Here is a 24,416-nt window from a genome sequence, read left to right on the forward strand (position 1 = left end):
TTGCTGGGAGAATCTGGGTCCCAGTCACCATGGGAGACTGGGTTGCACAGTAGCACTGTGGCGTGCCTGCACTGCCCTTACCTTCCTTTTGAGACACAATGTACCTTTTCTTTTCTCTGAATAAAACAAAACTCAATTTTGTAATCCAAGACCAACAGTTTCAAGCTTTATTGGGCATCAGAATCACCATATTTAATAACAATTGATGCTTGATAAAAATGCAGATTTGTGAGCCTGCTCAATAGGTTTTGAGTCAGTGTCTGTGGTGGAGTCCATGATCTTTCAGAGGCACCTCAGTTGATCAGTGAGAAACCCTGTGTTTGGGGAAATGACCACTAATTCTGCCCCATTCCTCTCATTATTCTCTGTGATAAGCAAAGGGGACAAGGGATATGATGATTCACCATGGACATCTTTGTGGGTCACAAATGGTTGGGTTCATCTGAATGGGAAAACTGAATAAAACACAGTTAAGTAGATTAGATTTTAGTAATAAGTGTTGTTTTAAAGTAGCATATTTGAAGTTGAGGCTGGTCTTGTGGGCTTCCTTGGCAGTGCCTTTCACATAATTATTAGTTACAAGTGGAAGGGGACCTTGGCAAATTGTGAGGCCTTAGAATTCAGATGATTTATTTTTTTAAATCCTCACTTGAGGATGTTTTCCATTGATTTTCAGAGAGAGTGTGAGAAAAGAAGAAAAAGGGAGAGGAGGAGGGAGAGAGGGAGAGGGAGAGGAAGGGAGGGAGAGAGGGAGAGGGAGAGAGAGAAACATTGATGTAAAAGAAAGATTAATCAGTTGCCTCCCATATGCATCCTAACTGGAGATGCAACCCACAACCCAGGCCTGTGCCCTGACCAAGAATTAAACTGTAACCTTTTTGGTGTACTGGACCCAGCTGCAATCAGCTGAGCCACCTGATCAGGCTGAATTCAAATGATTTTTTGAAAAATATGTTATTGATTTCAGAGAGGAAGGGAGAGAGAGATAGAGACATCCATGATGAGATAGAAACATCTTCCATCAGCTGCCTCCCGCATGCTCCCTACTGGGGATGGAGCCCATAACCCAAGCACGTTCCCTGACTGGGAATCAAACTGTGACCTCCTGGTTCATGGGTTGACACTCAGCCGCTGAGCAACACTGGCCAGGAGAAATTCAGATAATTTTTCAGTGAAGCTTCTGTTCTTGGAAAATGGTGCCTCTAAATATTAAGATGAGGTACTATGTATCTTAAGACTATTTTCAACAGTTTTTATGTTAGAATTAGTTTTTTTCTTTATTATAAACAAAGTCTCTTAATCAGATGCCCACTGTGGGTTATTAACATATCAGAAGGGTGTTTAGAAAACATATTCCAATTGCTTCAAACAGTTAACCTTGGTAAGGAAGTAAATGGAAATACTTCTTAACTACCTTTCCAAGCCCTTGGTGAAGCTGGCAGCCATCAGTTAAATAAACCATTAGGTTTATTAGTTTGAGAACAGAAGTGTCGACTTGGGCACAGTTTTCTAATTTGCTCATTTACCCAATAATCATTTATTCAGAGGCTACTCTGTGCCTAGTAGATGTTAGATAACTCTACAAATAAAAGCTGAGAACTATTGAGCATCCGAAACTCAAGGGGATCATCTGAATAGGAAAAAAAAAAAAAAAAAGAATAAAACACAATTTAATAGACTTGAAAACTTAGTAGCAAGTAGAAAACAGAAAGTGGATTCCTTAAAGCAGTAGCCTTGTTCTCTTTCTGTAGTCTATTTTAAGTGGGCCCTCTGGCCCAGTATTATCAACCTTGGATTAGGAGCTTTGAGGAAATGGTGGTTTGGTGGTTGTTTTTTTAAAGGATTTTTTAAGTAACGTAGTTACTAAGCAACTGCCATGACTTGCTACTAAGTTGAAGTTCAGGAGGCAAGTCAGTTCCAAAGAAGGGAATATGTAAACAAGTTGTGAGGGGGAAAACGTATTAAGGATAGGTTTGGTGTATTTTTTTCTGGGTTTAATGCATATTTCTGCCTTTTACTTATCTTCCCCAAGAAAGGTCTGCCTTGTCAAAAATCTCTTTGCCCCACTTGGTTCTCCCCTTAGGCCATAAATGAGAAGCATGGCCAGAAAGGAGCCAACTAGAGAGGGCCAGGATGGAGGGCCAAACTCTGGGATGGGGCCAGTGCCCAGGCTGGCTCTTTAGTATACTGTCCTACTGTTGCGCTCTTGGGCAGTTCAGGGCTTCTGACAGATCAGTCACCACCTTCTACCTTTAGATTGGGATGCCTCATTGATATTGTGTTGCCAGCTAACCCTCAGAACAAGGACATTGTCCTGCTGCTGCTTCTCTCTTTCCCTCCTCCCCGCCCACAACATTTAATGGGTGAGTCAGTGACTTAACTACTTCCTGTGGGATTTCAGAGACCAGAGTTAATGAGAACAAATCAATATAACACTAGTGCATGAAGAATGAAAGCACATGAATCTAAGGTGTTGGCTTCATTGGTACCAGCCGAACAAAAAGAAACTGTTGAGAAGAGGTTACTTTGTGAGTTAAAACCCCATTCCCTCCCCTTTAGGCTTTTTAGCATTTCACCTTAATACCCAGCTGAAGGTCAGGTTGCTTTGCCGAGGGAAGGGGGTGTCAGGTGTTGGAACAGGTGTTTTGTTTTCTGCCGGTACAATCACACAGACCACATGGGGATGCTTCTTGCCAGCCCTCCTTGGTGCATGAAAATGCTTTTGTGGAATTTCCGCCGCCCCCCCCCCCGAAATGTGTTTATTTTTTAGAGCAGTTCCCCACTTTCAATCCCTAGAATATTTTTTTTTTATCATTATTGATTTCGGAGAGGAAGGGAGAGGGAAAGAGAGATAGAAACATCAATGATGAGGGAGAATCATTGATTGGCTGCTTTCTGCACGTCCCCTAATGGATATCAAGCCTGCAACCCAGATATCTGCCCTTTACTGGAATTGAACCTGGGACCGCAGGCTGATGCTCTATCCACTGAGCAAAACCAGCTAGAGCCCTAGAATACATTTTGACTTCCTTTAAATTCAGCTGGTCATAGGAAGCATGACTGTTTTCTACCATTTCCACAGCCTGTGCTTTAGATATATCCATTCCATGTGGCAATTCTAGACTTGAAAAATGTTGTGGAACTGTGTGTGTGTAATGAGTATCATATTTTAAATGTATTAGGACAATGTCACAGTAAGGCAGTACTATAAAAAAAGCCTTTTATAATAAAGTTATAATGGCTATAGTTAGTTTTCCTAATCAGGTTTTCTTAAATTTGGTGTAAACCTATAGGTAGTTCAGGTGGTTAAGCTGGTGTCAGCGGGCCTCTAAGCTGGGCCTGTATCTATGATCCTATTGACTAGCTGATTTTGGAGGAGGGAGGAATTAGCAGACTTCTAGGTTTGAGAGAATTTAGTTTTAATGTTTAATTGATACTGAAGCCAAAGCCTCTGTTTGTTAAAAGGGAAATAACTAGAGAATTTGTTTTAATGTTTAATCGACACTGAGGCCAAAGACTTTGTTTGTTAAAATGGAGGTAACTCAGGAGAGCTTTATGATCTCCTTATCTGATTGTGAGGTTTGTTTGTTTATACCTTGGCACAGGGTTCCAATATTCGCCCTCAAAAAAGACACCCAGAAACAAAAGTTGGCTTCCTTGCTTAACAATCATTTAATGGCCTCCAGTCCTTTCTAGCCCCTCCACCCTGCTCTCAGGGCCATCTGTTCTCTGCAGTCCTCATTTTGGGAATTTCTCTCCTTTGGGCCTTAGCACCTGCTCTAAAGATTTATGAAGGCCACACTGGAACCTCTTTCCCATTTTCTTTTAAGGATTTCAAGGCGGATAAAAGCATTTTCCATTTGATATATCAAAATGTTACTCCTTTCCTGGGTGTTTCCTTTCCTTCTATGAGTGTGTGGGGTGGAGAGAAGTCTGTCTTTTTGTGCTTGGAGGAGAGACTCTTCCTGTCCCTGCAAAGATTGGCTGGGCTGGCGCTGGCTGCAGGAAGCCAAGTGTCCTCTGGCTCTGGGGCCACTGGTGTGCAGGTTCAGTGTCTCTCCTTGGCTTCATTCTTTCATCGCCCTTTCCCTTATCTTCCTGACAGAGTATAGTCGCTTTGAATCGAAGATACATGACTTGCGAGAACAAATGATGAACAGCAGCATGAGCTCTGGGTCTGGGTCCCTCCGAACAAGTGAGAAGAGGTCCTTGTATGTCAGGTAAGTCCCACTTCCAGGCCATAGGCCTTGCGCTGCATAAGGGGTGTCTGGTCCAACCCAGCCCTTGTTTACCTAGTGGGGTAGGGAGTGTGTACTCCCAGCACTACAACACTTCCAATTGTATGCTCAGGTTGTGTACTTTCTGGCCAGTACTATCTCCTCCTGGTCATGAGCTGGCTTGACTTCTTCTTTTTCGTTCATGAATGACTCAGTATGGGAACATTTTAGTGTGCTCCAATCAGAAAAGGATAATGGATGATTGTTGGTAGTCAGCATTCGAAGAGCATTGGTATGTTCAAAGTATTTCGCTTGCAATTTGTGATTTGAGGGGAAACTTTGCATCCCTTTCCCCTTTCACGTGTGCATAATACACCCTAGGCTTTGTATCTGAGCTTATCAGCTACCACTGTGTTCTGGTGCAGGGTTTCTTTCTTTTAAAAAAAAATATTTTATTGATTTTTTACAGAGTGGAAGAGAGGGATAGAGAGTTAGAAACATCGATGAGAGAGAATCATCAATCAGCTGCCTCTTGCACACCCCCTACTGGGGATGTGCCCGCAACCAAGGTATATGCCCTTGACTGGAACCCTTCAGTCTGCAGGCCGACACTCTACCACTGAGCCAAACCGGTTTTGGCTGGTGCAGGGTTTCTTAAGAGACCAAGAAACTGACAGGTTGCTGCATTCCTTTTTTTTTTTTTTTTTTTTTTTTTAAATAAATTGTGTTTGTTTGCTCCCTGCTGCACTGGTCTACTGTATCTGAGTCATAGGACATGGGACAGGATGGTGTGCATTCCCCAGGAAGGGCGGGTGGATATACATCTTTGCGTGTATGGCTGCTGAAAATTATTCCAAGATATTGTCCAAGGTTGAGCTTCTGACCCTCAAGGCATATTGTCATACTTTGTCAGGTCAAAGTACAAACCTCCTGGGGAGTTGGACTGCTAAATGAACACTATGACCTCCTGGTAGAATTAATTTCCTTCTTCCTGCCTGGCTTCTTGGCAAAACTCCAATAGTTGGTGCAAATATGTTGTATCTCTCCAAGGTTAAACTCCTTAGAGAAAGAGGTGGTGGGATTACTCCCCTGAGCCAGCGGCCTTCCTCCTCCCTCCTCCCTCTCTGGGTGTTTAGTACTAACATATGGGGTTGTATAAAACTCTTGGGTTGATCTTTTTCTAGTGGCTTCTGATACCGGCTTGGGGGTTAGGAGGTGAGGTTGCATATGCTAGTTGCCCGACAACATGACAACTGTTCTGTGCTTGGGGTTGGAAATGAAGATAGCCAACTGACAGAAGGGCTCATTGCAGCTCTTCTCAGGGTGGTTGATATATATTTTTTTTAGTTGGTCATTTGTCCATGACCCTACTACTGGGAGTGGGGCCGAGGGAGCCCCACTTTGAGCCTGAAGCCCAGTAAACCCTTTATGGCTCTTTTCTAAAATAAGCATTCACATCCACTCCTTGCGTTTTGAGAGAAGTTTTCTTCACATGTGCCGTGCTTACCTCCCGCTGAGAAAGGAGGAGAGCAGAAAGGCCGGAGTAGTCTCCATGATCTTCTTTGCCAAGAAGCCCAGGCAGGATCTCCTAACACGGGGGCATTGATGAGGATCAGCAATGCACTGCAGCCCCCCTGCTAAAGAGTGATACTTCTGTGACTTTGTCAGGATTGTTCCGTTCTGTGCTTTTAGCCCCCACAGATGTGGCACTACAGAGTGCGTGGGAAGCTACTCTTTAGGCAAAACAGTTTCTTCAGAGAGCTTTATTTTTAGATTTTCCCTCTGTCTATCTTGTGCTAGAGCTCCCCCTGCCTGGGCAGACGCAGTGGGGCGTTAGCTCCCGACCTGGAGGACGTGGAGCCCTCTTCTCTGGCTCCGGCCAGGAACACTCTGGGGAGGAGGGTGGAAATGTACTCTGGTTCTAGCTAAGCGGTTTAGCCAGTTTACACAATCTGTCCTCACCCTTATCTTTTTAACATTGTATTATTTAAGCAAAGCAAATATGGCTTAGAAGAGTGAACATTTGTGATCACTAGACTTAATTAAAAAACAATGTTTCCTGGCCGAAGCAGTGACCTGAGGTCCTTCGCTAAGCTAACCCCTCTCCCAGAGCCAGGCTTGCTCTGTTCCTTTTGTGCTTGTTTTGGGCCTTTCACTCTACACTTGGTTCCCTTTCTTCCACACGTAAACATATTCAACTCTCATCCATTCTTAAAAGAAAAGAAAAAAAATTCCCTTGATACCAGTCATTCCTTAAACTCTCGTCCTGTCTCTCTTCTGCTCCCTACTTTTATTTGCCCAATTCTGTGCTGGGAAACACTAGTTCTCGAGAGGTTGATAGTATTATGTAAAAAATCAAAAATCAAAAATCAGTGTTTCAGGAAGTTGAACAAGTGCAGGATTAAACAGGAAAATAGATTTCTTCTCAGTGATTAATCTCCAGGACATACCGTATTTTTCGGACCATAAGACGCACCGGACCATAAGACGCACCAGTTTTTAGAGAAGGGAAATGAAGAAAAAAAGATTCTGAAACAAATAGTGTCCTAAAATATTTTATGTGCATTAAAACCCAACATCACAGTCATAAACACATGTAATCAACCCTGTAAAGTAAACAGCAGCATTTAGAACCATTTAGAACCATTATTAACAAATACAGTCAGCAAAAGACAAAATGTACTGTAAAACACAATAACGAGAGACTTCAGTAATAAATTAGAATAAAGTTGAAGATTTATGGTAAAGGTTCTGCTGAGATCTACAGTACGCCTACCCAGTAGTCAAGCACGGCAACAGAGGGCGGAGAGGAATGATTGGGGGAATAGACGCGGCATTCTTCCGGGCACGGAGTACGGGCCAGCAAGGGGTACAGGCGATGATTACGGTTTGGATTACGCAGTTACCGTACACCGCACCTGGGCTGACATGGAGATATGGCTGCAGCGAGGGCATGGAGGCTGACTACCATACATGGGAACTCCTCTACCACTCGGGGTTTACAGAGCGGGGCAGACACTCTGGGCATGGAGGAATGGACAGTGGCTGCAGCAAGCACACAGAGCCGGGCAAGTAAAAAAACTTTTTTTTTAAAGTATATGTGTAGGCTATATTTGGACCATAAGACGCAGGGACTTTTCCCCCCCACTTCTGGGGGAAAAAAAGTGCGTCTTATGGTCCGAAAAATACGGTACTTATTAGGCAATTTCCCCAATAGATAGGAGGGAGCATGAGAACCTTATTTGGAGAAACCTGTCTTAGCATGCAGTTTGTGAAATATGAGAGTTACCTGTCCTTGCTGCTGCTATTTCTCCAAATTACCTCTTTCAGTAGGAGGGGAAGTGCATCTGCTTTTCAGTTTGGTGGTGTAGATCCCAGAAGCTCCAGAGGAGCAGGTGCCCAAGTCTGCCAGGGAGCAGTGGTAACCTCTTATTAGTCAAACTCAATGCCTGATTTACTACTGCCTTCTTCTTCACCACAGTTGTTTCCATGGCTTACTTCTGTGGTCGGCAAACTGCAGCTCGAGAGCCACATGCAGCTCTTTGGCCCTTTGAGTGTGGCTCTTCCACAAAATACCACAGTCTGGGCGAGTTTATTTTGAAGAAGTGGCGTTAGAAGAAGTTTAAGTTTAAAAAATTTGGCTCTCAAAAGAAATTTCAATCGTTGTACTGTTGATATTTGGCTCTGGTGACTAATGAGTTTGCCGACCACTGGCTTACTTGTTTGTTTTTTCTTTAAAGGCTCTCTTCCTACCTTGCTGAGCATTCCTCAATCCTGTTCATTACATCTGCCCCTAAATGGCAATGTGATTTACTTTCACATGTCATTGTGTACGTGATGCCCTGATCTCTTTACTGAATTGCAGACATGCATGGCAACTACTTGCCGGACATGGGCCTGAACTGGCCCTCCCAGTGCAGGGTGTTCAAAATGGACCCCCCACCCAAACACACATCTAATACTCCTCATTTCCGTTATCTAAGTTAATTGCATCACCCTACCATGTGGAAAAGGGATTAGATTCGTTCTATCACCCAAGGCAGATGTCAGCTCAACAAGAGGAAGAAATTGCTAATGATTAAAGTTGTCTGCAAATGAATGGCCGGCTTCCAAAGATAGTAAGTCTGATCTTTTGTCACTGGAGGTGTTCTGGAATAGGCTGGGCAGCCATTTGCCTGGGTGTCTAAGAGGGACTTGAAGGTAAAGCAACAATCTGGATGTGATCTGCTTGGAAGCTTTCAGTAGTTTCCTAGTGTTTTCTGGATAAAGGGGAACGGACCTTTAGGAAAAAACCCACTACACATCAGGACCTTTGTTATTCTCTTGAAATTGCTTTTATTTTATTTTATTATTTATTTTTTTTCTCTTGAAATTGCTTTCAAAATCCTTTTAATGATGTTACAAAATAGACATCATTATGATAATTTTGCAGATGAGAAACTGAGATTCCAGTTAGCCAAGCCCAGCCAGCATGACTCAGTGGTCTACCTATGAACCAGGAGGTCATGGTTCGATTCCTGGTCAGGGCACATGCCCAGGTGTCAGGGTCAGTCCCCAGTGGGAAGCGTGCAGAGGCAGCCAATCAATGATGCTCCAAGTTAGACAGCCAAGAAGTCCCCAAACTGGAATTCCCCCTCCCCCCCCCCCCCCCCCGGTCGTTCAGACTACAGAGGGTGGTTCTCCCAGCATTTCCCAAACTTGCTGATAGGAGTCAGCTGTCATGCTAGTGAAAGTCCAGATTCACAGGCTCCTCTTTTGTCAATTGGATTCACCAGTTTGAGGAAATATATATTTTTAACAAGCAATCAGGACACTCAGGAATGATCACTTGTGTACCACAAGAGACATTTGTTTCACTCAAACTATTACACTTTCTTTAGCTCCTACTGCATGGAAAACACAGGGCTAAGAATATGGGCCTGGTTGGGGGCTGGGGGCGGGGGGTAGATTCAAGGAGGCAGCAGCTGTGGTTTGTGCTCTCCGGCAACTTGCTGTCTACATGGAAGGCGCTGAGCCGCAGGTGGTTAAAGCGAAGGAGCCCTTTGCAGGTGAGGTTTCACCTCATTCTTCTCGCTGTTGTTCCAAACCCTTGTGATATGTTTCTCCTACCTTCCCTTCCCCTGAGTTTCTGTCTTCCTCTGGTGTGTATGGGGTTGCAAATCTGTTTTGATGCAAGTAACACCCTGCACTGAGACAGGTGAGAGCCTAGGGAGCTGTAACTGTATGAACCTCAGGGAAGACAGGATTTGGGGAGCAGGGAGAAGAAGGAAGAAGGAAAGGAGATATAATGATGTTTGCAAAACAAAACTTGGTTTTAAAGCCACTAGTGACTTAATGGAAAGGCCTTCCCTACCCTTCACCGTACTAGGACCATCTATTAAATGGTGCAGGCAGATGAGCAGAGCCCCTCTTTCTGGGCAGTGTAGGACCTTTGGTGAATTTACCTTCTATACTGTAAAAGCCCACAGGAATATGCCTCTTTTTTAAAAAATATATATATATATTTTATTGGTTTTTTACAGAGAGGAGGAGAAAGGGATAGAGAGTTAGAAACATCGATGAGAGAGAGTCATTGATAAGCTGCCTCTTGCACACCCCCTACTGGGGATGTGCCCGCAGCCAAGGTACGTGCCCTTGACCAGAATCGAACCCGGGACCTTTCCACTGAGCCAAACCGGTTTCGGCAGGAATATGTCTCTCTTGAGCCTCTTGCTCAGCAGTGGGGTGGCTAGGTGTCAACTCAGGGACTTTCAAGTTTTATACTCATATTTTTAAATTTATCTATAGAAGGAATGAATGAAAGACCTTGTACTCCAAAGGTTGCCAAGAAGCTTGGTAGTTCATTTGTAGAAATAGCTTTTGAAAGTCTGTTCTGGCTAGCATGTCTGCATTTTTTGCAGCCACAGGACATCATCAGGCATTTTCGGAATCCCAGCTGGCCATCTGCCATCCCAGTCTTCTTTCCACCCTGGGAAGGAAATCATGTTGGGGCATCTGTAGTCTCGAGTCAAGAAATAATGTCAGAAATATTGGCTCGATCATCAAAGGCAGCTGGAGAATGCTGCTTCTTGTCAACAAGCAGACATGTCTTGTGCAACTAACCTGTGCTTTAGCCCAGGGTGGTGCTTGGGGGAGACTGACTTAGTGTTACTCATTAATGATTTTCCATAGTGGATTAAGATGATAACAAGGTAATATTGGCAGGCTTCACTATCGGATAGAATTTTTGGGGTGATGGTGATATGCATTTGCAAAAGCCATAACAATTTAAGATGTACATGACTTTGAAATGTATTAAATGTCAAAGATAATAATTTAAACTCTTCTTTTGAGTTCTTTTTAGGAGGAGGCAACCCATCATCTAAACACATTGAAGAGGCAAAAATGGCTGTTTACTAGTATGTAGAGTGATTCAGACAACATCAGCTGCCAGCGGGCAGGGCAAAGTTTCCACTATCAGCGATTCTGCAACTGCCTGTTGCTAAGTTGTATACCCTAAATGCCAGTCCTGGACCTCTGTTCCGAATCCTCTTAGCTGAATGTCCCTGTAACTTCAGAATTGCCCTCAGAGGTCTGATACTTTGAGAAAGACTAAGGAGGAATCCTATGCTGTCCATGGACCCTTCCTCAGGGCGCGCAGGGAGAAGTGTGCTGTCAGCTGCACTTGCACCTCTTATGATGACCCATCTCATGTCTACTTGAGTAGTCAAGTTTGGCCTTTTTGGTTGTTGTTCAGAAGCTGCTGGAAATTTTAACTCTTAACACTGAGGTCAGGGGTTGATGAGTTATTGCTGCTTTATAGCTCCGCATATTTTATATTGAGCAGGCAAGCAAGGGGCTGTGCAGTTTTCAAATAATATGTGCCTATTATCTGGTACTTCCTGTCTCAAGTAGCTCAGGCCACTTTAACAAAATACCACAGCTTGGGTAGCTTAGACAACAGGCATTTGTTTCTCACAGCTCTGGAGGCTGGGAAGTCCAAGATGTAGGTGCTGGCAGATTTAAAATACATTTTATTTATTGATTTCTTTACAGAGAGGTAAGGAGAGGGATAGAGAGTTAGAAACATCGATGAGAGAGAATCATCGATCAACTGCCTCTTTTACACCTCCTACTGGGGATGTGCCCGCAACACAGGTACATGCCCTTGACCGGAATCGAACCCGGGGCCTTTCAGTCCGCAGGCCAATGCTCTATCCACTGAGCCAAACCGGTTTTGGCGGTGCTGGCAGATTTAGTGTAAGGTTTGTAGATGGCCATTTTCTTGCTGTGTCTTCATGTGACCTTTCCTGGGTGTGTGTGAAGACGGGGGGGAAATGGAGGGAGGTGGACGGGGAAGAGAGAAAAATTCTGTCTTTTCTCATAAAGACACTAATATCTTGATGAGAGTCCCTCCCTCATAACCTCCTCTAAACCTACTCACCTCCCAAAGGCCCCACCTCCTAATACCATCACATGAGGGATTGGGGACTTCAGCATTTGAATTTGGGGGGTACACACTCAGCCCATGATACTGACCAAAGGAAGAAAGCACTGCCTTAGACCCCAACTGATATGAGAGGGAAATACAGTGGGAGAACACTGGGAGGTGGTTCTGTGCCCCCCGCTTCAGTCTGGTCTCATCTGCCATTTGGGAGCAGTACATGTGGCCTTTGGTGATAAAATATAAAAGATTAAAAAACTGCAAGAGTTAAATAGCAATAAATGGAAAATAGAAAGGTCGCTGCTAAATATATATTATGAATTTGGAAGAAGGAAATTTGTAGTGGGCAAAGTCACAGAGAAAGGTGGGACTTGGCTTGGGCCTCAGAGGAGTTGCCAAGGTCATGAGGGGACAGGCAGAGCCTCCCAGGCCAGGCAAATGACTAGAGCCACAGGCAGAGAACTGGGTATTGTAGTGCTTTTGAAGTAGCCACCTAGCCTTTGAGGCCGAAGGGCTCTTGTTTACTTTGTTTTGAGAAACCTGCCTGGCCAGTTCTCTTGAGAATTCACATTTTCTTGGCATTCCTGTTCACTTAAGATACTAGGCTGTGCTTGAAACTTGTGATTTCTCTGGATCTTGCATATCCACCCCTCACAATTTAGGATCGGAAGTGTAGAGACTGTGGCCTGGTTATCTGTTTACTTTGAGCTGAATATATTCTTGCTTTCCCATCAGGCAGTGGGGGTCCCAGTTAAAAAGAAGATTAGGCCATGGGCCCCAGAGCACGTGCATCAGCCCTGTGAGCAGGCACACAGTTCTTAGTGGATAATGTTTGAAGGTCACCACTTCAACATGTCTTGTAAGACCTTTGGCAGTGCTTTCTCCTTGGGATGACAGATGGCAATATATTACAGCTGCCATGCTGAAGCTTACTAGGTGTACCAGTTAATAATGTGGATTTTGTAATCAAAGAAAACAGGATAATTTCAATATAAACATCAAAAGTGCTTTATTCAAAGTAATGTCCATCGCTAGCTACACATTTCCCCATCTTTCAGGTAATTTGTGGATACCGTCCAAATAGAACTTTTCTTTTTTTATTATTATTTAAAGTATTACAAATAGTAGTACATATGTCTCCTTTCTCCCCCCCCCCCATTGAACTTCCTCCGGCCTCCCCTACCCCTAGGCACATGCCTTCATACCCCTTTTCTCCCCAGTGTCTTGCGTCCATTGGTTATGCTTATATGCATGCATAAAAGTCCTTCAGTTGATCTCTTACCTCACACCCCCCAGTCTTCCTGCTGTAATTTGACAGTCTGTTCAATGCTTCTCTGCCTCTGTATCTATCTTTTTGTTAATCAGATTATAATGTTCTTTATTATCCATAAATGAGTGAGATCATGTGGTATTTTTCTTTCACTGACTGGCTTATTTCACTTAACATAATGCTTTCCAGTTCTATCCATGCTGCTGCAAATGGTAAGAATTTCTTCTTTTTTATAGCAGCATAGTATTCCATTCTGTAGATGTACCATAGTTTTCTAATCCACTCATCTGCTGACAGGCACCTAGGCTGTTTCCAAATCTTAGCTGTGGTGACTTGTGCTGCTATGAACACAGGGGTGCATATATCCTTTCTGATTGGTATTTCTAGTTTCTTGGGATATATTCCTAGAAGTGGGATTACTGGGTCAAATTGAAGTTCCATTTTTAGTTTTTTGAGGAAACTCCATACTGTTCTCCACGGTAGCTGCACCAGTCTGCATTCCCACCAACAGAGAAGGAGGGTTCCTTTTTCTCTGCATCCTTTCCAGTACTTGTGTACTTGTCGTTTGTTGATTTGTTGATGATAGCCATTCTGACAGGTGTGAGATGGTACCTCATTATTGTTTTGATTTGCATCTCTCAGTGATTAGTGACTTTGAGCATCTATACTAATAATAGAGGAATGTGCAAATTGTCTGGGATGCCATCACAGTAACAGTAACAACCAAACAGCAGGCTGCATGGGGTGACAAGGCTGGCAGAGGTGTAAGTGAGGGACAACCAAGTGACTGAATAGCAGGCTGTGTGGGGAGACCAGGCTGGCAGGGGGGTTAGTGAAGGACGACCAAACCACTGAACAAAGGCTGTGTGGGGCATCCAGGCCAGCAGGGGTGGAGTTGGGGGTCACCAGGCCAGCAAGAGGGTGTGTGTGTGTGAGGGGCAACCAGGCCAGCGGCGGGCGGGGGGCAGTTGAAGGTGACCAGGCCAGATGGGCTGGGCAGTTGGGGGTGACCAGGCTGGCAGAGAGGGCATTAAGGTGCAACCAGGCCAGTGTGTGGGCGGCAGTTAGGGGCAACCAGGCCAGCAGAGGGAGGCAGTTGGAGGCGACCAGGCTGCCAGGGAAGCAGTAAGGGGCAACCAGGTCAGCCGGGGGGGGGGGGCAGTTAGGGGAGACCAGGCATGCAGGGGAGAGGGGCGGTAAGGGGCAACCAGGCCGGTGAGGGGGGTTAGTTAGGGGCAACCAGGCTGGTGGGATGGAGGCAGTTTGGGGCAACCCAGCCGGCAGGGGGGCAGTTGAGGGAGACCAGTCTAGCAGGGGGTGGGGTGGGGGGGCTGTGAGGGCCGATCAGGCTGGCAGGCAGAGGCAGTTAGGGGTGACCAGCTGGCAGGGGGGGCAGTTAGGGGCAATCAGGCAGGCAGGTAGGTGAGCGGTTAGGAGCCAGCGGTACTGGGTTGTGAGAGGGATGTCCAACAGCCTGTTTAGGCCCTATCCAGCAGTCTGACATCCTCTGAGGGGTCCCGAATTAGAGGGGATACAGGCTAGGCTGAGGGGACACCCCTCCGTACATGAAATTCATGCACCGGGCCTCTAGTGTTTTCATATGTCTCTTGGCTTTCTGAATGTCCTCTTTCAAAAAGTGTCTATTTATCAATAGATCATCTACTTTGCCCATTTTTTTATTGAATTGTTTATCTTCCTTTTAAGTTGTATGAGTTCTCTGTAAATGTTGGAGATTATATCCTTATCAGAGATAACATTGCCAAATATGTTCTCCCATGCCCTGGGCTTTCTTGTTGTTTTGTTATGGTTTCTTTTGCTGTGCAGAAGCTTTTTATTTTGATGTAGTCCCATTTGGTTTTCTCCTTAGTCTCTCTTGCCCTAGGATCTGTGTCTGTAAAGATATTGCTATGACATATGTCTGCAATTTTGCTGCCTATGGAGTCTTGTAGGATTTTTATGGTTTCCCGTCCCACATTCAAGTCCTTTAGCCATTTGAGTTTGTTTTTGTGTATGGTGTAAGTTGGTGATCTAGTTCCTTTTCTCCTCCTCCTCCTCCTCCACCTCCTCCTCCCCTTCCTCCTCCTCCTCTTCTTCTTCTTCTTTTTTTTTTTTTTTTTGCATGTATCTGACCAAATTTCCCAGCACCATTTATTAATTAAAGAGACTGTTTTGACTCCATTGTATGCTCTTGTCTCCTTTGTCAAATATTAATTGAGTATAATGGTTTGAGTCCATTTCTGGGTCCTTTATTCTGTTCCATTGGTCTATATGTCTGTTATTTTAGCCTTATCAGGCAGTTTTGAGAACCGTGGTTTGGTAATATAGTTTGATGTCTGGTATTGTGATTTATCCTACTTTTTTTCTTCATTCTCAGGATAGATGTGGCTATTTTGGGTCTTTTTTCATTCCAGATGAGTTTTTGGAGTGTTTGCTCTAGGTCTTTGAAATATGCCATTGGTACTTTAATAGGTATTACATTGAATCTACAGATTGCTATAGTTAGTATGGACATTTTAATGATGTTGATTCTACCAATCCATCAACATTGTATGTTCTTCCATTTGTTTATGTCTTCCTCTATCTCTTTTTTCTTGATTGTTGTTGGTTTCAATGTGAGGAATTGACCTCCAGGCCAATTGGCTGTGAGGATCAGCTATGTCTATGCTGGGAGAACATCTGTGCTGGAGACAGCCTTATGAAAGAACACTTGCAAAAGCCTCTGTGCTCAGCTCGTATGGAGTGGAGACTCAGGGCTGAGCAGACAGCCTTGGCTTCCCATCAGCTCTGCCCTATGAGGCCCCTAGGTCTCAGTGTCCCTCGGTAATTGCTCTAGTCCTCTCTGTGCGCACTTGTGTGCGCGCGCCTCCAGACCTCTGCCTTTCACAGCTCCCCTGCGTTTCCGTGTGCTTCTCTCTTTTCCAGACAGTCCAGACTCCCCCCCATATGAGTCTGGGTCCCCAGGGTCTTGCCCAGAACTGGGGTTCAGTACAGTCAGAACTGGGGTTCAGTGCAGTCGGGAGCTTCCCTCTCCCTCCTGCTAGAGAAAGCCAACTAGGCTCTCAGCCACCCATCCTCTCCGTGTGTGTGTTCTTCATACCTCAGCATTTTGCAGCTCCCCTGATTCTCCATGTGCCCCTTTCTTTCCTTCTAGTTGTAGAATTTCTACTCAGCCAGCTTTCCTGTGGTTCTAGATGATGTCCATTCTGTTTTTTAGCTGTAGTTTTGAAATTGTTGTGCAAGGCAGCAGTTTCGGTGTTCACCTATGCTTGCCATCTTGGTTTTTTCATTAAAAAAAAAAAAATTCAGTTTCTTAAGTAAAAGATGAAAAAATAAAAATGTGCAGTAGTGAAGGTCATTCACTTCCTCTACTGTTCTGTTTGGTACGCCTGTTTCCTGTCCAGTAATCAGGACAGTATTTCAGTTCCCTGTGTTCCTCTGCTCCTCAGTGTTGTAAACCACAGTCCTGATTTTCCAGCAGGAAGTATTTCTTTGTTTCTTAGACTCCTTTGTATTTACACAAGAGTCAATTTGTGATTCAACCCCTATGTGGCAGTGTTTCTGGATTGACCTCCTGGGTGTAAGTCCTCTCTGGCCAGCATTTAGATTTTGTTTTCCCTGTTGCACTTAATACTGGTTTGGGAGTATGGACTGGCCCTGAATTGGTTCTCTGATCATTACTCCCTGCTCTGATCTCCAAGTTCCACAAAAACAACTTTCCCCTGCAGTGTCTGAGAGTGTCCCCAATTGGTTGATCCTATGTACTGGGCTTAGTAATCAAAAGCAATGGTGTAAAGAGCCAGAGTAAGTGTGCAAATTCAAAACTTTTTCCCTCTGGTGCTGCACGCAAATCTGTGCAGTCTTTTTTCTCCTGGCTCTAAGCAGCCAGCACACATTTTAGAGTTCCCTTCTGTTAGCAGCCATGCAGGTCCCCTTCCACATTTGCAGATCACCCTAGCCCCAGTGGCCGTGAATTTTGTGGGGCACAGACTTCCCTGGAACCTCTAGCTCCAGTTGTGTGTGTTTATCTCTCCTGCATGGATCACAGACCTCACCTTTTCCTAGCAAAATCTGTCCTATCCATGAGATGGTGCAGAGCTCATCCAAGTCCGCATTTTTGCACTGCTTGAGGTCTGGTGTTCCTGGGTTTGCAAGTGTCCCCTGGGTGTTGTTCTTGTAGATTCCTGGGATTTTTAGGAATCTGATAACAGCCAATCTCCCCTTCAAGATGGTGTGGTCTCTGAGTCAGAGCCAGTTGCTCCGGGAGAGATTTTAGCAGCAGTGGAAGCTGCCCGGTCAGGGGAGCCTGGTCTGGCAGTCCCCAATAGTCCCTTGGAGTATAGCTGTCCCTCAACCCACAAATATATACTCCCCATGTGACCACACACTCTCATTTCGTTCTCTCACTCATGCACTATCTTGCAGTCCTTCCCATGAGCAGCCATCTTCCTTCCTCTCTTTGTACATTTTGAAGTGCTGCTCAGAAAGTGCATGTGCCATAGATCGGAACAAGTGGTAATCAGATGGAGCAAGGTCTGGTGAATACAGTGGGTGGATTAATACTTCCCAGGCAAGATCTTTTAACATGTATTTAACTGGTTTTGTAATGTGATGGTGTGTTATCATGAAGCAAAATTACTTTGCTGTATCTTCTGGAACATTCTGGTTGTTTAAAGATCAAAGGGTGGTTCAAATTGATTATTTGTTGTCAGTAGTGATCAGTATTAATGGTTTCACCTGGTTTTAGAAGCTCATAATACACCACACCTTCCTGATCCCACCAAACGCAGAGCATTGTCTTCTTTCCAAAGTGATTTGGCCTTGCATTCGATGTTGATGGTTGACCTGGATCAACACATCATTTTGTGCATTTGGGATTCGCAGAATAAATTCATTATAATCGCTAGTCACAGTTCAATGCAAAAAATACTTCCTTTCGTATTGTTGAAGCAACATTTTACTGTTGACTTTTCAGTTTTCCATTTGTCTTTCATTCAGTTGATGTGGCACCCATTTTCCTTCCTTTAAAATCTTTCCCATTGCTTGTAAATGATTGGAAATTGTTTGCTGAGCAATGTTTAATCTTTCTACAAGTTGTTTTTGAGTTTGGCACGCATCTTCATCCAATAATGCTTGTAACTGTTGGTCTTCAAACTTTTTTCGGATGACCAGGACGTTCTTTGTCTTTCACATTGAAATCATCACTTTTAAAGCATTTAAACCAGCATTCACAAGTATCTTGAGATGGAGCATGTTCACCATAAGCTTCCCAAATTATTCAGCACCACTTTTCTTCAAAATAAGGTAATGAATTAAGACTTCCTGCAAATGCTCTTTTTTTAGGCATGAAATTTGACATTTTTAAGTGTAAAAATATCTATGATGTTAACACCTTCAGAAAATTTGACATATGAAGTTTTGAAGCTTGCTGTCAATATAACAAAATAGCAAACATATAAAATCCTATATGTGTAACTCCATCTATTGAAAAAATCCACATTATTAATCGGTACACCTAGTAGCTTGGGATCGCCAACCTGCAGACCGTGGGAAGCGCACATCTGCTTTTAGTGCTGCTGTTTTTCAGCTCTAGAGTGCACACTTTGTCTTTGTTTTGACGTGCCACATGCTCCAAGAATTTCATGGAGGACTGGCCAAGTCTGAGGGAGCACTGTGTCAGGAGAGAACAAAGCTTATGGAAATATTACCATCTACAGCCTAAGGGCACAGTGAGCGGTTACATGAAAGATGATTGTTTAATCCTGAATATGCTCCTCCTTGGTTATGGCCATGAACCTCTGTGAAGCCAGGGAGAGTCAGATCCTGGGTATTCCTGTCACTTCTCAAACATAGTGGCTAGATCAGAAAAATACTAACTTACCTTATCAGCTGGTAATGATTAAAAAAAAAAAAAAAAAAAAAAAAAGCCAAGGCAATGAAACCAGTCACACAAGGCCTACTAAATGAATTCCAGACTTCTCAGGAGACTGAGGCTAGCCAGGTCCAGCTCGCCACTCTCCTGAGTGCCCTTCAGTGCAGCCAAGTGCAGGCAGTGCTGGCCCTGTAAGCATGCCACGCATGCTGGCTGCTTGCCTTTGTTCACTCTGTTCACTGTAGTGGGAAGGGCCTCTCCCTATCTCTATCTTTTAAAACCCTGAACCTACATTGAGCCTCAGTTCAAAAGTCAGCACCTCCTATAGCATCTGTGTTCCTAAGGAATTTTAGGCCTTGGTTTGTCCTGCTTTGTGCCTCTCACTACAATATGCTCTGCCAGATAGCATACTCTGCAGGCCGGCATCATTTTGTCTCTGGATCTCCCATCTGGATGGAACACAGTGCCCCCCCCCCACCAGAGTGGACTCATTTAAATAATGGAAGAAAGGTATTTTCTAGACATAGCCAAGTGGAGCATTAGCTTTATTTATTTATTTATTTGTGTGTGTGTGTGTGTGTGTGTGTGTGTGTGTGTGTAATTGTGACTGAGCCCTCAAGACATTTTTCTGAGATTTAAGGATCCAGGACTGAAAATCATCTACCACCCAACTCCCCATGAACTCTCTGGACCTGATTTTCATCATTTGTGAGGAAGTTTTCTAGCTCCTCAAACAAAATTTCAGCAGGAAAAGAGACAAAATAGGTTTAGAGAGAATCCACATCATTGATTTAAAAACAAATCAAAATCATGACAAAGGAAGGACCAGTGAGGGAATTGAAATGTTTAGCCTGATTGAGAAGAGCTAGAAAAGACTCAGAGACATTAAATACTAGAACTGGAAAGAAACTTAGAGAAGTTTAAAGGATTTCCTTTAATAGATAGGAAGTGGGACAAAGATGACCTCTGAGGCTCCAATGTTCTATAAACTCTTTCCATTTGCAGTTCTGATTGACAGAAAAAGAACGTCTTGTTGTTCATCTTTCACATTCTCAACTGAGAATTATTTTGTAATTCAGAATTTTAATTTTAAATATTATGCTGCTATGTCTTTGACAAAATCACAGTATAAAAACCATTGTTACCCTGGCTGGTTTGGCTAAGAGGATAGAGCATTGGCCTTAGAACTGAAGGGTCCCAGGTTCGATTCTGGTCAAGGGCACATGCCTGGTTTGCAGGCTTGAGCCTCAGAGGGGGACGTGCAGGAGGCAGCCAATCAGTAATTCTTTCTGAACATTGATGTTTCTCTTTTTCACTCTCCCTTCCTCTCTGAAATCAATAAAGATACACTTTTTAAAAAGCATTGTCAATTCTATTGTTCAGTATTTCTTCCCCCCCCCCAAAGATATGAAGAAGTGCTTTTTAAAAAATGTGTTATCACTGCAGTAGTTACACGCGAGACATTGGAGTCTCACCACCTAAGCATTCTTTTTAAAAAAAATATATCTTTATTGTTCAGACTAGAGGCCCGATGCACGAAGATTCGTGCAAGAATGGGCCTTCCTTCCCTTGGCTGCCGGCATCACCTTCACTCCAGCCAAGAGCCGCCTTTCTGCCTTCCCACGCTGCCTGGAGCATGGGGGTGGGTTAATTTGCTTGGAATATAACAGAATCAGGGCATAGAAAGAGAGTGGACTGAGAGTCCTCAGGGGAAAGGGGTGTGGGCAGTGCAGGAAGAGATTGGACAAACTTCTTACACCTATGCATGAGGTCAGGGGGAGGGGTAAGGGGATAGGATGGGGTGGAGGGAAGCTATGGGGGAGGGGAAAGAGGAACACCTGTAATAATCTACACTAATAAAAGAGTAAGATACAAATTCACCGTACCTTTGTGACACCCACCAGCCAATCAGAGTGAGCATGCAAATGAACCCAACAAAGATGATGGGTTAATTTGCATACGCAGGCTCCTGATTTGTCAGTCCACTCCATTTCTATGCCCCTGATTCTATTATATTCACCAATTTATTCTGTTCATCAGATTTTTTTATTCACTTGATTTTTAGATTCACTTGTTGACAGATATGTATTTGTTGTCACTTTGTTGTTCATAATTTTTATCTTTACCTTTTTCTTCTTCCTCTTCAGTATTTCATATTTGGTGGTGGTGAATTCCTTTAGCTTTTTCTTGTCTGTGAAGCTCTTTATCTGACCTTCAATTCTAAATGATAGCTTTGCTGGGTAATCTTGGTTGTAGGTTCTTGCTACTCATCACTTTGAATATTTCTTGCCACTCCCTTCTGGCCTAGATAGTTTCTGTTAGAAATCAGCTGACAGTTGTATGGGTACTCCCTTGTAGGTAACTGTTTTCTCTCGCTGCTTTTAAGATTCTCTCTTTGTCTTTTGCTCTTGACATTTTAGTTATGATGTGTCTTGGTGTGGTCCTCTTTGGATTCCTCTTGTTTGGGGTTCTCTGTGCTTCCTGGATTTGTAAGTCTATTTCTTTTACCAGGTAAGGGAAGTTTTATGTCATTATTTCTTCAAATATGTTTCCAATATCTTAATCTTTCTTTTTTTCTGGCACCCGCATAATTCGGATGTTGGTACGCTTGAAGTTGTCCCAGAGGTTCCTTACAGTATCTTCATATTTTTGGATTTTTTTTTTCCTTTTGCTCTTCTGGTTGGGTGTTTTTTGCTTCTTTGTATTTGAAATCTTTGACTTGATTCTTGGGATCCTCTGGTCTACTGTTGAATTTCTTTTTATTATTATTTATTTCAGACAGTGTATTCTTAATTTCTGACTGGTCCATTTTCATTTTTTTTGGCATTCTCACTAAGATCCTTGAAGGTCTCACTAAGTTCCTCAGATGTTTCTAGAAGATTCTTAAGTAACTTTATAACTGTTTTTTGAACTCTATATCCAGTAGTTTGCTTTCCTCCATTTCTTTCATTCGTGACTTGTTTCTTTGTCTCCACATTTTGGCTACTTCACTGTGTTGATAGAGTGGCCTTGTGTGCTAGGCATCCAATAGGGCCCAGTGGCTCAGCCTCCCCTATCACCTGAGGTGGACACTCTTGGTGCACCCCTTTGTGGGCTGTGTGCACAGTCTTGTTGTAGTTAAGCCTTGATTGCTGTTGGTATCAGTAGGAGGAATTGACCTCCAGGCCAATTGGCTGTATGGACCAGCTGTGTCTACAATAGAAGAACTGCTGTGCTGGAGACACCCTTATGGGGCAGGACTTGCTTCAGTGGGGCTTTGGTGCTCACTGAATCTGCCCCTTCAGTGTGTCACTTATGGATGTAAAGAGTTGTAATTTGGTATGGTTTCACCGTGACCACTGGGTATACTGGCTCTTGGATCTCCAAGGAGGTGCAAAGTCAGCTACTGTCTGAGGCCACCCAGCAGGAGCTACAAAGATCTGCAGATTCCTCCTCCTTGTTTGGAGTTTTGAAGTGCCAAGATGAGGCCCAGCTGTGAAGCAAGGCAGGCTGCTGCTGCCCGGCCTTGGGCCTTCTTTTGGAAGCATTGGGTCTCTCTGACTCAGTTGCAGTCTGTTAGATTTTAGGCTGCAAAAGGACAGGCCATTCATATGCAAAAGCTGCTGCACAGCTTGGCTGGGGTTGTATATTGGGTGGGGTCCCAGGGAATCACTAGGGTGGAACAATTAGCAATGGCTGCCAGTCAGCTCTGCACCAGAGAGGTCCCTGGGTGTCTGTGTTTGTTGGCCCCATGCAGGAACAATGATTATTGAGAGCACCTCTGAATGAAAGCTGCCCTCGTGTTCCTGTCCTGATGCCAGACAGTCCAGTTTCTCCCCGTATGAGTCTAGGTCTCCAGAGTCTCACATTAAACTGGAGTTCAGAACAATTGGGAGCTTGTAACTCCCTCCTAATTGAAAAAAAACAACAGTACACCCAGTTGTCTGTTTCACATATACCTCCGTACCTCTGCACCTCCTACCAGTCTCAATGTGCTTTTCTCTTTTCTTCTAGTTGTAGAACTTCCACTCAACTACCTTTCCTGTGGTTCTGGATGATATTTGTGTTGTATTTTTGTTGTAGTTTTGATGTGGTTGTGAGAGGCAGCAAGTATAGGTGTTTACCTATGCCATTATCTTGGTTATCTCACACATAAGCCTTGTTCAGTATTTCTTATTCACAAATTCGTTAGGTAAAATCCAGACAGATTTGGGTACCACTTTTTAAAAATTTTATTTATTTATTTATTTATTTATTTATTTATTTATTTATTTATCTCAGAGAGGAAAGGAGAGGGAAAGATAGAAACACCAATGATAAAAGAATCATTGATCAGCTGCCTCCTGCATGCCCCCTACTGGAGATTGAGCCCACAACTCCAGGCATATGACCTTGACTGGAATCAAACTTAGGACCTTTCAGTCCACAGGCCAGGGCTCTATCCATTGAGCCAAACCAGCTAGGGCTTGGGTACCACTTTTTATTAGGAAATTGAAATTGCATTAGGAGGCACCCCACCAGTGGCTCGGACCTGTGCTTGACTTGTGCAGCACCGGCCACTGTGGGAGTCAGGCTGGACCAGTGCTGTGGGGGTCCGTATCTGCACCTGGCTCGCAGCATCTCCTGGCCACCCTGCCCGTGTCCACTCCAGGGCTGCCCAAGCCACCACACCAGCTCATGCAGACCCCCTGTCTTTGTCTCCACTCTGGGCCTCACCTGTGCACGCAACCTCCTCCTGTCCGGTTGTGACCCATTACAGCGTCTCGGCCTAATTTACATATTAATATATATATATATATATATATATATATATATGTGTGTGTGTGTGTGTGTGTGTGTGTGTGTGTGTGTGTGTATACACACCGTATTTTTCGGACCATAAGACGCACCGGACCATAAGACGCACCAGTTTTTAGAGAAGGGAAATGAAGAAAAAAAGATTCTGAAACAAATAGTGTCCTAAAATATTTTATGTGCATTAAAACCCAACATCACAGTCATAAACACATGTAATCAACCCTGTAAAGTAAACAGCAGCATTTAGAACCATTTTAGAGCCGGGCAAGCACACAGAGACCACACAGAGCCGGGCAAGTAAAAAACTTTTTTTTTACAGTATATGTGTAGGCTATATTTGGACCATAAGACGCAGGGACCTTTTCCCCCCACTTCTGGGGGAAAAAAAGTGCGTCTTATGGTCCGAAAAATACGGTGTGTGTGTGTGTGTGTGTGTGTGTGTATTGATATATATATATATATATATATATATATATATATATATATATATATAGCCTTTTTTGCCTTGTTTGCTAGGGAACTTAGACTGAGACTTATTTCTCATCTGAAGTAAATGGCTCAAGCCAGGTGTTTGGTATATCAATTTCCCCACTTTATTTAAGTGCCTAGGAGAGTTCCTGGTCATATTAGATGTTCATAAATATTTATTTAATTAATGAAAGTCCTTAAGAATTGAATATTGTATTGATATTAAAAATATTAGTTTTTAAAAATATTTAATTATATGTGAAATATTAATGATACAATTTCAAGTGACAACTAATGTTGCAAAATTATGTATACATACCATGTTTCCAACTTAGTGAAATATGTAATTTTTTGTTTGTGTGTTTAGTACACAATATTATACAATACCACATC

At 43.6% G+C, this 24,416-nt stretch overlaps 1 protein-coding gene across 6 annotated transcripts in view; it reads left to right on the top strand.

Moving 5' to 3' along the window:
- Positions 1 to 24,416, top strand: part of DLG3 (discs large MAGUK scaffold protein 3) — a 76,002-nt gene that overhangs the window by 33,170 nt on the left and 18,416 nt on the right. For all 6 annotated transcript variants that reach the window (XM_084869497.1, XM_084869498.1, XM_084869496.1 and 3 more), the window contains one exon: positions 4,106 to 4,220. In XM_084869497.1, coding sequence (XP_084725623.1) covers positions 4,106 to 4,220 — 115 coding nt within the window. The remainder of the gene's footprint in view (positions 1 to 4,105; positions 4,221 to 24,416) is intronic.

The sequence above is a fragment of the Pipistrellus hanaki genome (genome assembly GCF_964339955.1).
Source record: "Pipistrellus hanaki genome assembly, chromosome: X".
NCBI classification, from domain to species: domain Eukaryota; kingdom Metazoa; phylum Chordata; class Mammalia; order Chiroptera; family Vespertilionidae; genus Pipistrellus; species Pipistrellus hanaki.